This window comes from Mastigoproctus giganteus, chromosome 1 (assembly GCF_048544385.1).
Source record: "Mastigoproctus giganteus isolate SK-2022 chromosome 1, ASM4854438v1, whole genome shotgun sequence".
Lineage (NCBI taxonomy): Eukaryota > Metazoa > Arthropoda > Arachnida > Uropygi > Thelyphonidae > Mastigoproctus > Mastigoproctus giganteus.
Window position 1 is genome coordinate 261,877,593 of NC_143575.1, and position 15,597 is coordinate 261,893,189.

Below are 15,597 nucleotides of genomic sequence, written 5' to 3' on the forward strand. Positions count from 1 at the left end.
CAGACATTGGTAACATTACATCAGTAATAAGTAACATCAGCCTTCTCCTTAGGTGAAGCGTTACTTATTCGAAGTAGTGCAATACCATGGCAACTCGTTGTGAAGGTATTCACAATATGAGATAACTTAAAACAATGCCGTTTTTCTAATATTCTGATTTATTCAGATGCGCTTGCACTATATTTATACATTGGGCAAGTTACTACTATGGATAAAGGAATGGCTAAGTGGAAGAAGACAGAGTGGTTATCAATGAGCACTGCTCTTCGTGGACTAATGTTATTAGTGGACCTCAAAGGGTTCAGGGCTGGGCCCACTGTTTTCAATTTTTATTGATGAAGGTGTATATCAGGCTTAATGTCAAAGTTTGCAGATGATAAAGGTTGGCAGTGTGATTAATGACAGTAATATGCTACTGCAATAAGTTTTTAGAAAAATTAAGTCAACTGGTTGAAGGATAGCAGATGAAGTTTAATATTGACAAATGCAAGGTATTGCGTATGAGTAGCAGTAATCCCAGAGTAACTTATCAAATGTGTGGAACTACTCACAATAGTAAAAAACAAAAAAGATCTAGGATAATTGTGTAGTCAGATACGAAATTCTGAGAGTGCAGGTGTGCTCCAAGGACAGCTCATGGGGTTTTGTCAATGATATACAGAAACTTTGCTAGTAGGGATAAGGAGCTGATTATCCCATTGTATAAGGTAATAGTCAATCTCGAGTCCTGCATACAAGTTTGGATGCCTCATTTTAGAAGGATGTGGAGCTACTGGAACAAGTACAGAGAAGGGCAATGAGACTGACAAATGGAACAAAGGGTGCTCTTACCTATAAAGGCTTCAGTTCTGCAAATTGCAGCAGCTGGAGAATAGGCACCTGTGGGATGATTTGATTGAGGTGTTTAAGGATTTGAGTAAGCTGAATGTGAATGGTATTTTTTCTCTTGCTGAGACTGCAAACATGAGGCAGCATAAATTTAAGTTGAGGAAGGATGGTTACAGGATAGATATGTGGAAGTTTGCCTTCAGCTAGAAAGTGGTTGATTGTTGGAATAGGCTTCCATCTGCTGTTGTGGAAGTGGATGGTTTGAATAAATTCTTGGAGGGCAAGGTGGGTGAAGTATGGTTTTTTTTTTTTGTGGTGCCATATAAGTTTGCTTTCTTGCATCATTTGCCACTATTAATACTACATGGGCAGCAGTAAATCCAGAATAATAAACCGATTGGGTCACACCACACTAAAGGTGGCAGAGAAAGAGAGATAACCGTGCAGTCTGACAAGATTCACAGGGTTCCGTCAATGATATAGAGGAATTCTGTGAGCATGGACAAGGAAGTGATTATTCCAATGTATAAGCAATAGATAAACTGCATTTTGAGTAAAATACAAGTTCAAAAGCTTCATTTTAAGAAGGATGGAGTACCCTTTTATATCCCCTGACTAATCTTATTGATTTTCTATGCATCTGTCCCAACAGATGCAAATCGAAAAAGGATGGTTGCCAGATAGAAGTACAAAAATGAAGTACAGGAAGTACTTCCTGTACTTCATGGCTGAAAACAAATTCTATATCTATTTTGATCACTGGAACAATCTTCCATGTGGTGCAGAAGTGGGTAGTTTTTTTTTCTGGTTGAGACTGTATGAAATTGCTTGTTTGCATCATTTACCCCTACTGATACTAATTATGTAACTATGAAAATGACAGTAAAGATTCAATATTTGCAACTTTCTATGACTCACCAAAGCAGTGGCTAAACGTAAAATAGCCAAAAGATTTCTAGCTGATGTGAAAGTCATGTCCTTGCTATTTCGTGCTTCTTTGCGCATCTCTACATAGGCCCCAACTATGTAATCTGTAAGATTCTCAGGAACAACAGGATTCTTTTTCTTGCACAAAGCAATGTATCGTCTCATTAATTTCATGTCCAAGGGTTTGATCTGTGAGGGTGGTTCTGCACAGTGTTGATGAACATACGTGATGTGCTGGGCTAACCTGTTTAATAGATTATTTTGTTTATTTATTTATTTTTGTTTTTATAAAGAAAACACACAAATCTAATTTTAACGTATTATAAATATTAAGGCTAATATCTGAGTCTACAAGATTCAAAATCCTATGAAATATGCAAAGATTATCTATTTAGCTAATATACATAAGTTGACCTAACCCAATGTAGTGCCAGGTAAGATTTAGAGTACTATCTTGTATATGGATTTTTTAAAACGAAATAAACTTATAAATGTTGTAGTACTAACCCAGAGGTTCCCAACCTTTCTCGGTTCACGGCACCCTTAGCGTCCCAGTAATTTTTTCACGGCACCCCTAGGCCAAAAGAAATACCTAACACAGTGTTTTTCGACCTTTTAATATATACCTCCTATATAATAATTTTATTCTTTATATAGAGGTACTAAATAAAGATCAATTATAGATCACCACAAAATTAAAAAAAAAAAAACAAAACAAAAAACAGTACAATGGATATTGCACAGTATATTTTGTACCCTTTTATAATGAAATAAATATATAAATTTCAAAATAATAATGACTTTAAGTAACTTAAACCCAAATTACACAGCACCCCAAGAATGTTGTTGCGGCACCTTACTGTGCCGCGACACCCCGGTTGAAAACCACTGTACTAACCCCATCATTTACTAGCATAAATTCTGAAATATCTCTCGGTTAAAGCTAAATTTTCAAAAATGATACAAGATAGGAGTAATATAAAGATCTAAAATAAGGTTCTAGTTTAATGCTCACTGGTTAGTTTATTTAATCAGTAAAATTGCCCTCTTACTTATATCACTTCATTCAATTTTTCTGTCAAAAGAATGGGGGAATAGTTGTGAGAGGGAAAACACTCTACATTTGGATTTCATACTGTATACCAAAATAAAAACAAATATGAGACATTATTACACTACTGATTCAACTCTTAACATTTTATTTATAATATCCTGATTTACAATAAACAAATGCATCAATTATTTAATTTTGAATTTAAAATTTAACTCATTAAATTCTAATTAATATTAAAAACTTAAGGCCAATACCACCAAGAAACATATATTCAAGAATGGTTTCGGTAATGTATAACAGATTACTTCATTGCAACATTCGAAGTGAACTTTAACCTGCTCACTACTATTTCAGAGACTCAAATTATTCAATGTGCCATTACTTTCTGAATGTTGAGAAATAACATTCCAAAAATTCTTAAATAATCATTGAAAAGTAAGTCTAGAATTCATAGCTAAAACAAACACTTACTTTTGGGCTGAGTGTTGTTAATCAGAAAAAATCCAAAATTTTTATTTAAAGTTTATCTATGCACAAATTAACCTCAACACAAGCAAAAAACAATTAAAACGTATAGCCCGCTATAAACAATGAATTTCTTATGCTAATAGCCCAGAGTTCAATCAGTGTGATGACATAATCAAGCAGTTCATTTCATGTGCCTTTACTTCACACATATTTGACTGCTTAAGAATGACCTCCTGTAGGCATTATGGCACAGCACTCAGGTTATTGCTGAACGCTTATATTCACATGTAGAATAGATGCGCGGAAATTTGCCTTCAGCCAGCGGGTGGTTAATTGCTGGAACCAACTTCCATCTGTCGTTGTGGAAGTTGATAGGTTGAATAAATTTAAGGAGGAACTGGACAGGCATTTGGAGGGAATGGTGTGATTTTTTTTTTTGGCTGATGCTGCATAAGCTCATACACTTGCTTTCTTGCATCACGTGCCACTACTACTACAATTATCCAATAAATCCACAAAAGCCTTGCTAGTGTGTGGGTGACCAACCCACAAATTCCAGTCAATATCTGGGAAATTAAAATCCCGCATTATAAGACACTGATTTACTGGCCCACTCTTTCCCTGTGCAGTTTCTTATTATACTCATCAGAGTCATTAGGCCTATAACACACTGCTACTCTCAATTTTGATCTCCAAATGCTTATGACACACCAAACTGACTCGGCACTGCACTGTCCAGCGATGTTGACTGGCTTCACTTGCTTGGATTTTGTGTTTCTTAACTAATAGCATAACCTCTCCTCCCTTTCTATACACATTGTACTCGCCAAATTCCAGTTCTGCATTCCTTATATTGTGTGACACCACGTCTCTGATATCCCAACAATATCTGCCTTTGATGTTTTGAGCAATACCTCAAATTCATCAAATTTATTTACCAAACTCCTAGCATTGGTGAATACACAAGTATACATGCACCTGTTCCTATTCTTAGCTACCTTAACACAACCCATGTGGTTACTTGCACCGCAATGACTCCCAGCAGTCTCTGAAATACCCTGCATCTTGTTTTCCAGGCTTCTGCTCATTCCAATAGAAGCAGTGCAAGAATCACTTTCACCTCTGCCAGTGGCTACTATTAATCTACTAGTCCTTGTAATCCCCCCAAGCAAGCAGTTTTCCGACCCACCTAACATTGCCTCGATAGCATGAGCAAATATTCTTGCACTCTTTCTATTTAAGTGTATCCCATCCCTGTAGAAGCAGTTTCTCCTGTTAACAAGTACAGACCATGCTGAAAAAAATTCTACCCCTTGAGCCTCGCACAATCTTTCCAGGGCCGAATTGATCGACAAGGCTCTCGTCATATACTCCCTCCTATCGTGTCTGGGCAGAATTGCAGACACTTTCAAATTCAACCCTAGTTCACGGCTTTTTTTCAACAGTGACCTGTACTTGTTAAGTAAATCTGCAGATCTCCTGCAGTAAATTTACTGTAGAGTACAACAATATTACCTTTTGTGCCCTTAAAAGATGATATTCGCTCTACAACATCATCAACCTTTGCCCCTGGCAGACATACCCTGGTCCTGTTCCACCTATCCTTTTTACATACCATGGTCCCCGTTTCCCTGACAATAGAGTCACCAACAACTACTAGTTCCCGTGGGACCAGCGCATTCTGTCTTGGGGTTGCCGCTGTGTTGCACGATGATCGAGTGTGAGCTCTAGCATTGATGTGGGCAGCTGAGAGCTTGATGGGCTCTTCAATTTAGATCCTTCGAGGGCATCCACCCTGTCCTTCAAGCTCTCATATAGGCCCATAACATCCCAGAGTTGTCGCCTGATTTCCTCACACTCCTTACATTGTGCATACGAAGACACCCCCCTTGGCAATATCATGTCCTGTACCTGATTGCTCCACAAGCAGCATGTTCGAGAGGCAACCAGAGAAAGTAACACTCTTGATCTGGTTATCAGCAGTGATCATTCGTGTATTAAGAATTTGCAGATAAAGGAACCACTAGGTGGCAGTGATCACAGTGTGCTGAAGTGGGATTTATTCAAAGAGGTAACTACCGTCAGGGGTAAAGGAAAGGGATTTTGCTTCCGTAAAGGGGAGTACAGTGGTCTCAGATTGTTTTTAAATTCTGTACAGTGGGATCAACTGACGATGTTACAAACAGTAAATTCTAAGTGGGAAGCATTCAAAGAATTAATTGTGGAAGCAACTAGACTTTATATACCGATTAAGAAATATCGTTCAAGGTTTAGGCCTAAATGGTTATCAAATGAACTAATGAGACTCGTGACAGAGAAGAAAAATGCATGGGATGCATATAAATTCAAGGGACATAAATTCAAGTTACGGGGGGGGGGGGATGTTTAGATTGGACTCCAGGAAGTTTTAAATTACTGGAATGGGTTACCTACATGGGTGGTAGAGGCTGACAGTTTTTGGGGAAATTCAAAGGACATCTGGATAGTACCTTTAGGTGAGGGAAACACATGATAGGTTTAATTTCCTTTTCTTTTATTAATAATTAGTTTTTATTTTTATTATTGATTGATTCGGTTTTTTTTTTTTTTTTTTTTTTTGTTTATGGCTGGTGCAGCATAAGCCATAGGCTTTCTTGCACCATGTGGCCATTACTAATACTAATAAACTTCCCGTAAGCCGGAGCTGCAAAACTTGTAAAACACGTGGATTGGATACCCTTACCGATACTAAATAATATCCTACAAAATCTCTATCTAAGTTAAAATTTAAACTAAGTATCATAACTAGGGATATAAAGCTACTCTAGAAAATAAGTTAATATGCCAATTTAAGTTAATAAAACAGAAAAAACCTCCTCTATTTTCCGGAGCTGTAAAAACTTCACCTGCACAAGGCTACTTTCCTTCCCAAAGTTAAGCACAGTATGACAATAAATGAACTGCACGCGTAGCCTGAACTGTTTGAGTAAGTGGTTATATATTACCAAGTATTAGATGTTTCAAATATATTACAAGATGCTTCAGTCAGATATTTTTCCAATATATCCAAACAAATATCATTCACTAAATATAAGCAAATGAAATGCACACAAAAGAATGTATAGATTAGATTGTTTTCATTCTTGTAAGTCTACCATAATATACACTAAATTTGTATCACTCTTACTGAGTACCTGATACAATCCCATATATAATTAATTAAATTATTTATGGCCAGGGAAGAATTAAACAGAAAACACTTCACGTAAAGCAAGGAAATGCACACTACTAACCTTAAATCATTATCTCGATCAGGACGATCCTGAATAAGCCACAGCAAATCAAATCGAGACAGGAGGGCTGCTGGTAGCTGAATATTTTGTTCTACTGACTTTTTAGGATTATAACGTCCATATGCAGGGTTGGCTGCAGCTAAAATGGATACCCGGGCATTCAACGTGGTCATTATTCCTGCCTGTTATTAGATAAATAAAATATTAGTTTATATCTGAACTTTAGATGAAAAGTTATGAACACAACACTTGAATATTATATATTTATAGAATATCAATAAGGTAGATAAAAATATTCAATTCACTCCATTAATATTAAATGCTGTTAACTGAAACTAATTCATGTTTTTTTTTTTTTTTTTTTTTATTGGAGGGGAAAAGAAAGTGTATTTTAAAATACTGTCATAAAAACATCCAAAACTGATAACTATAAGCATACGCTTTGTGCTTTTATTCACACAAACTGGTTTGGATGTTTAAGTGCAAAGGCAACAAACAACATAAGGTGTCATAATTTGTGTATTCTATGGTTAATATTCCTGTTTTTAAAGATTGAAAAAAAAAAAAGAAAAAACCATGCAACATTTGCCTGAGATTGAATACACAATTTTTTTTTTTTTTTTTTGAGACATATGAACCTAAGCATTTTCACATATGGTGTAGAAAAAAAAAACCAATATTCATTTTGTTAGATGCAAGGGCTCTTACTGCAATCAAGTAAATTTTATAATGCTATTTTATACATTCAAAATGTTTAAATGTGAATACTCTTCCTACATCAATTTACCTTTTAATCTGCTAAGGTATTAAGCTCAAGTTCATGAATAGCCTTTTAACTTATAAAGAAAGCAAATTTTTATGAATTCACCAACTTCAACCAGAGCTAGAAGACCCAGAATAATGTATAGGGGTACTAATTCTGTCGGAGATCAATTAACTATAGCCCTGATCAAAGAGGCTTTTAAGAATTCCTGCAGTCTTCAACGGAGTTAACCCAGACCGTTCTGAATAAGTGACAAGTGATAAAACTGCCACACTATCATTGAGAACAGTCCAACTAGAGAATTACCCTTATATCACCACACAAATTCTACTGCATGACTGTTTAAATTAAGTGATTAATTTGATAAATTGGCCTGAAATATAGGTAAAAGATTTGCAATTGCACGCAGACAACATACAACGAGAATAAATTCCTACAATACCACAGCTTACATTACAGAACTGTTATTTCTAAATAATCTCTAAAATATACCATGTTTTTTTTAACATAAATATACCAATTGAACACTGAAATGCTAAACATTAATAAAATGAGAGAAAAAAAAAGTATGCAAAAAATGTAATTGATAACAATATTTACCTTTGCAATGGATATAGTTTGTTGTTCCATCACCTCATGGATTGCTGTTCTGTCGCTATCCATCATTTTATCAAATTCATCAATGCAGCAGACTCCCTGGTCAGCCAAAACTAAAGAACCACCTTCCAAAGTCATTTCACCAGTGATCTGATCTTTCATTACAGCTGCTGTAAGACCTACACCCGAAGAACCTCGTCCAGTAGTATACTGACCTGTTAAACCACAAATAATAGTAGTGTCACTAATATTTGCTTATTTGGAAAGGAAAAGAAAAATTAATCCTAAACCGTGTTCCTTTTTAAATATTTATTAAAAAACAGGTTGCACCTACAGTGGTTGATAAATCCCATTACTTTTTAGTATGATTAAGAAGGATGAATGGTGGAAGATTACCTCCTAAAACAGCCGACTAGTGAACATATACTAAGCTTCCTAAAATTTAAGAAAGTTATAGAATCATAAGAATTTACAATGCCAGAAAATCTGGATTGTTTCACAATTTAGATAAAATCGTCTGTGTTCATGGAGAAGTTGCAATGAAGGAAAGAGTAAAACATAAGCTACCTGCACAGATATAATAATCCTGACAGTTTTTATGAATTTCATTTTGGTAATTTTAAATGCAAAAAATACACTAACCTCAGGCATGGTTAATGCATAGGTAACAGATCAGTTCAAATAGAAATTCAACAATTATTATTTCTTTTTTTACCCAAACAATCTATATGGAATATATAAATAAAAATAATAGATTAAGAGTGGGTTTAATGCAGTATTGTGTGTGTGTACTGGGGAAAAGTAATAAATATTATACAATTGTAATTACAAAGGTTAAGGTTAGAGAACATAAAACTAACTATACAGTTTTATTATGTGCTTTATAAAGTCAATCTTAATAGTTTATTGATGAGAACTATATTGATTTATCACAGAAAAAAAAAAATATATATTCAAGCAATTTAATAATAATAAAAATAAAAAATACATTGCATTACATTTCAAGCCTAACTTAAGCCCCTTTCAAGCTTGTTTTCATAAATATCACATAAGTTATCTATATATTGTATAGTGGAGCTGAAGCATTGGATATTATTTTGTTGCTATGTGCTGGTTGGAGGAATGAATGGGTAATGTGGCAGATGCTCAGAAATTAAATATTCTGGCATAGCAATTAAAATAAGTTTGCTGTACACAAAATGGTTTCCTCAGAACCACATGCGCCAACATCCCCTCTGCAGGCTTTATTCAGGAGACATCAGTGCTAAAATACAATTACATTAATTTATTGAACTTCATGCAATTAACAATAATATTACTCAAGCTGATACATTAGAAATACTGGCAAACTGTTGGCTGGTGAATATCCTTTATGAAACTAAACAAAACAATTGTCACTCACTCACTCAGCACTTCATCAGCATCTCTAATGTTCTGTTTATAATCTGCACAACAACTAGGTCACAGGAGTTTACAATTAAAACAATATTTTAATCATATTTAGCAGTTGCATGGGTTTTGAACCACAATCTGTTCAAATGTATGTGCTGCACACTCTTGTTTGACCACTTGACTAAATTTTACAAATGAAAAAAGTGTGTATGCTCAATACTGATAAACCTATGGAGCTTCAGGAGAATATAGGTTGCATCTCTTAATTAAACTGGATAAATAAGTGCTGCACAGCAAAACCTAGTAGTTTGCCCTACTGTGTTTACCAATTTGTTTATTTGTAGTTAAGTTTCAAGACAGTTCCTCAATTGCATGCAGTTTTCGTGCTTTAATTCACCGAATCTAAATTTGGTTGAAAACTGTCATATATTTGCACCCATGGGAAATTTGCTGTGCCTGTGCATCCACTGTCAACGACAAAAGTGTGTTATGTCAACATACTTGTATGTCAACATAAGACTGCATCCAAGTATGAAGACATCATTTGAAAAAAAAAGACACCAAGCTTCTTGAAAGAGTCCCAAGACAGCAATCCTTGTGGTGAGATTGGCAAAAGGGTGACTGTACAAGTAGACTTCAATTATGTGGGCTACAGACTTTGTCAACTACTTACTTTAGAGACCTGATTGAGGTTTATAAAACAATATGGGAATCCTATTGTCTCGAAACTTGATATTATGACATATTAGACAGACAACTTGTGTAATCGAGACCAACTAATATTTGTAAAAAAATCAGACAAATGCTAACTTATTGTGATTTTCTGTTGTACAGGATCTGTGTCCTCATTTTGAATTACTTTTTTAATTAAAAAATTTTTTTTCAGTTGTTTCGCTAGTTCCTTTATCTTGCACGTGCTTTTCATGGATATCAATCATTAACATCCTCTTGAATGCAGAGAATTCTACTGTATACTAAATACAACAGATAGTAGTAAAGATTGAAATTTATGAAAACACAGTGAATGAAACCATTTTCACACAAAATGATGAAAGTGAGTTCAGTGATAATGGCAAAGGTAAATTTTATTGCATTTTATAACATATAAAGGTGTGTAAATGAGTTGGACTATTTTAGCACTTGAAGGGCGAGCAAAGCCTAAACGTTTTTTTTTTTAATATCAATATTTGATACCGTTAACTGTTCAGTTGTCGCAGAGTGCAAATAGCACTAGTGAGTTTAACTGTTGATCTGATTTCAGTTTTAGCATTCACCTAATGCATGCAACTAACGTATAAAAAAAGGTAGCTATTACTATGACAATTTGTGCAGTTTGGTTAAAAGTTCGCATTATTACATATCTGTGGATCAACATCACAAATGGACTAGAATTCATAGTTGGCATTGATTTTCAATGGTTGTAAAGAACTCCTACTTGATTTCAATTTCTGGAAAATTATATAACATGGCAATAGTTGTTTTGTTCACTGATCAAGTTAAAAAACAAAGAGCATATAATAATATGCTTTTCAAAGAACTTGTTCTAAGCACACATTGATTCGAGCTTGCAATCAAAGTTTATAATAGTGGCTTCCAACAGATATTTTTCTCTTGAAATTTTTATTCACTCCGATGTAATCTAATCTAAAACACAACTATAACAATTTTTTTCAAAAATCTTTCCTTTATAAGTAAAGCACATGCTTAAAAATTACCGAGCAGTAAGCCAAAAATTGTATATGCTGAGGTCAGTCAACAATTATGTAATATTTATAAATTATTTAAAAAACTCAAATGCATGTTATTATATGATTTTAAACATAAGTACAGTCTGTCCTCGTATAGCACGATAGTTGCGTTCCTAGAAATCCTCGTGCAATGCAAAATCGTGCAATATAAACAACAGGCCCTATGGGAAAAGTAGGGTTAGGTGCCGACCACCCAAGACTGAACACACATTTGGAACCAAAACATAACCAAACACAATAAATAATCGGGTAATTTTAATCGTTATAAAATACTTACGTATTTTATAACGATTAAAATACGTAATAAAAACAATATTATATTATAATAAAGTTTTTAGTATTTTTTAATACTAAAAAAGTATTTTTTACGAATAAAATACGTATTTTATTCGTAAAAAATTTATTATATTAAATAAAATAGTCGCAATAAAATACTTAGGTATTTTATAATACGTAAGTATAAATTATAATACGTAAGTCGTAATAAAATATTGCTAATGCTTTTGCTTCTATCGTAAGCAAACTTGCTTTTTGTTTGATTTTCTATCCAAATAGATGACAGCCGTTCCAATTCTTTGTGTCTTAATCTAATCTAATGGATTTTAATTACATTTTGAGTTGTTCCCGCTATGAAAGTTGTTTTTATTTTCTCCGCATTCTTTGTAATTCTCGGCGTTGCCTCATTTAGGTCTGTAGCACGTGCAATATCACATGGTCTTTCATTTTTCTCAAAGCGTTTCACAATTTCATATTTTTTCTCTATCGACAGAGGCGGACTGGCCATAAGCCTTACGGGGGAAACCACGGTGGGCCGGAGGCCGGTGTGATTTTGGCCATAAACCGTAGTATGAGGCCACTATAAATTTTCCCGGGTAACAATTTTTGATCCAGTCCGTCTCTGTTTATCGATATTGCTTTTGTTTTTCTCTGTGAATCTGCAGTGTCTTCACCAGGACGCTTCCTTTTCACACCTTTTAAGTATTTTACTCATTTTTAAAGCACAATTACAAAACGAGGAGGCACGCTTGATACACATAAACAAAGCTGCGCGCGTGTAGCAACTGAATAAATAACACCGTAAAGTCCGAGATACACTATTAATTAACACCTCGCATTTTACTAAAGCACATTTTTGGAGGTTACTACCATAAAACAATAAAAACAATTTCCAGTTTCGTTTCTGCTGGTGGAATCTGTTATAAACTGCTAGTAAACTCCATCTAATTGCATTTGCGATTATACCGATAGCTGGAATTGTGTTGGTTTTTACGTTATTATGGTGAAATGTGTTTCCCCTTCACTGATATAAAAAACATAAATACATTTTCAGAATCTTCTCTTCATTCCTATCGTGTTGCGTTCAGTTGGGGTGATTCCGCGTTCGACTGCCATTTCTTGTAAACACAAAGGCGAATCGTGCATAAGCGAATTCGGTTCGTGTTATATAAGATATCGTTCCCCTATTTATAAATCGTGTATGATCGAATTCGTGTAATGCAAACACGTGTTATACGAGGACCGACTGTACACAATTTTTTTTCTTTTGTTCTCTTGTGCTTGAAATAATTCCACCCATAAAGGGTTAAAATAAGTGCTGAAGTAACTAAATGCCAATACATCATGTTTCTAAACTGCATATATTCTATGGTCAGTTTGTCTGTTTTGTCAGATGAAAAACCCAATACCTCTTCTCAAGACCAAGTGTACCATTGCTTGCAAACCTTTTAAAAAGACATGTACAGTAATTGGGAAATAAGCTGAAAAGATACGAAATCAAAAGAAATGGACCTAAATTTTATATATTTATTATCCTCATATTTTTTCGGTACACAAATTTAAAGGATCTCTTCAGTGGGTTTTTAGATTCATATAAAAGTACAAATAATTAATGATGAGGATAATCAAATCATTTGCTATAATTGAAATAATTGAATATGAACTCTTGGTTATACTCATCTCTAGTAATAGCCTTGCATTTTTACAATACTTTCCTAAATCACTAAACACTTTCAGGACTGTTCTAATGTAACACAACTTACTTCTAGATGCGAGCCTATCAATATAGGAAAGCAACTGAGATTTAGCAACTCCAGGATCACCCATGAGGCAGATATTAATATTTCCTGTAAAAAATAAATAAAATACAAAATTGTAGTGCTAAAACAAACATGGTTTATCTCCAAGACTATGAAATAGGTACAGTGCACTATGACTATTTCTACTGTAGAACTAATGCAACAAATGAACCTTAAGATATACTTGGCAAACTGTAGTTATACTACCTCCAAGATAACCAATAATTAAATTAAAATGAAAAGAAAGGCAACACTCACCTTCCTCAGTGCAAACAAATAACTGTCTGCCCAAGGAGACACCCCCTCAGTACAGACAAGTACCATCTCCATAAGTTCATTTATTGTGCAAGCGGCACTCATCCTTTGATGAGTGTATTCCCTTGAGTGTGTGGGGGGGGGGTTGTTCTTTTGCACTGTTGATGAGTGCCACCTCTTTATTCTTATGACTTCATTTTAAATTTGATCTTCAGTTATCCCAGAGGTCAGCCAGAAAAACTGCACCTTGCTAATGTTGCATTCATTTCCATGGATATTATTAGTGTTCTTATTTATACTATATTCTTGAGATACAAAAATGTTTACAATTCCAATATTTCATTGTTCTCATCTACCACTAAAAGGAAAATTTACAGAATCAGCATATATAGATTTTAAAAATCCTACCTCTAATCTTCATCCCATTTGGGTTTTTGTCGACACCACCAACTAACAGAAGTAGCAGAGCCTTTTTCACATCTTCATGGCCATAAATTTCAGGAGCAATACTACAAGCCAACTTCTCATAGAAATCATCCTCTTGAGGGGAAGAAAAAAAAAAAAAAAATGATTACAATGAAAGTTACATGTTCTAACTTCTCTTCTTTCCCTCAAGTGGTGTGTGAGAGAGAGAGAGAGAGAGAGAGAGAGAGAGAGAGAGAGAGAGAGAGAGAGAGAGAGAGAGAGAGAGAGAGAGAGAGAGAAAATCATGCTATTCCCTCTCCATAATAAAATTCTTGTGCGAAACTGACTAAACAGACTTTTTGTTTGAGTTTTTAAATATTATTGAACACCATAATTACCTTCTATGTATCTGCAAATCATTTCTACATTTTAAGCTGAATCAGTTATAGGATACTAAATCTGTACAAGATTCAACATGAAATCCAGACATGTTATCAAGAAAATCCCAACCACAAAATCTCCAATTGTTAAGTAGAAGTTGAAATTCACATTAATTCAATGAGTTTCAGTTTTTATGACATAGTAAAAACCATCCTATCCTTGAACTGTTACCCAAGTTTCTCCTCTATTTATCTACAATGAAACTAAAGTAGGTTAGACAATATGGGAATTGAAAGTGTGTGAAATGGATACTATTTATCAGTGTACCCTGTGTGCATGTGAGAGAGAGAGAGAGATAAGATTACAGGATTAAAGAGTTACAATGTGTTGATTTCATGTAGACTGGCTGGTACAAGGTAGCTGCGGTCGAACAAAAGGACATTTGATATACATAAATAATTATTTATGCATAATATTTTAATTCTGCTTATAATAAATTACCTACCTGCCAAATGCAGAAGTTCTTCTTCTGTCATTTCATTGGTGTCCATTTCATCATCTTCTGTTTTGTTCATTTTTACAATCCTCTATATACGAAGAATAAAATCTTAAAGAAGCAACATACCACACATACACAATAAATAAAATAGCTTTACAATTTCAAACATTGCAATATTAGTTTAAACAAATGAGAGAGAGAGAGAGAGATTCAAATTTAATCTCATATAACAATAAACAGCATATCTACATGAAACTCACTTTTCAGAAAATCTGACATTACTTACTAAAAATGTCAAATGCAATTTTACACATCTCATTCAAGTAATCTTCATTATTAAAAATGAATTATTCATTTAATTCTAGCCAATATTACAAAACTTCCCCATCAAGAGCTTTTGAATGATATGTGATGTTTCTTTGTAGATGGAAAGGTTGAGGGTAATATCATGAACAAAAATATTCAAAAATGGCCAAGTTGGTAAAGCAGATGTTTTGGACATCTGTACCCCCCCAAACCAAATAACCATCTCCTGCCTGTCATGTTACCAGAAGACTCTTTGTTATCTGAGACATACTCAGAAGAATATGGTATCAAATTTGGTCTCAGAATGAGCAACTTTAGGTCACAGCAATCAAGTATATTGGTTGCCAAATTAATCCAAATAAAAGACTTCATTCTGATAACAGAACTACAGTACAATAATAAAAGAGACACTTCAAATAATTGGGCTAAAGACAATAGAAAGTTGCTATGTGTTGAAATGGAAATTTTACCTGCACACACACACACACACACACACACACACACACACACACACACACACACACACCAATTGGTTGTTCATTTATCAAAATATATTATTAACAGTTTAGCATATGTTTGCTAACTGAGCTCACCTGTGAGCTGATAAGAAGCACACTAGTTCCCAAA

At 34.3% G+C, this 15,597-nt stretch overlaps 1 protein-coding gene across 2 annotated transcripts in view; it reads right to left on the minus strand.

Moving 5' to 3' along the window:
* Mcm7 (minichromosome maintenance 7) overlaps positions 1-15,597 on the minus strand; it is a 92,997-nt gene that overhangs the window by 13,594 nt on the left and 63,806 nt on the right. For both annotated transcript variants that reach the window (XM_090385978.1, XM_090385988.1), the window contains exons 8-13: positions 14,671-14,752; positions 13,788-13,919; positions 13,089-13,172; positions 7,913-8,124; positions 6,550-6,731; positions 1,747-1,999 (exon numbers count right to left, since the gene is read on the minus strand). In XM_090385978.1, coding sequence (XP_090242104.1) covers positions 1,747-1,999; positions 6,550-6,731; positions 7,913-8,124; positions 13,089-13,172; positions 13,788-13,919; positions 14,671-14,752 — 945 coding nt within the window. The remainder of the gene's footprint in view (positions 1-1,746; positions 2,000-6,549; positions 6,732-7,912; positions 8,125-13,088; positions 13,173-13,787; positions 13,920-14,670; positions 14,753-15,597) is intronic.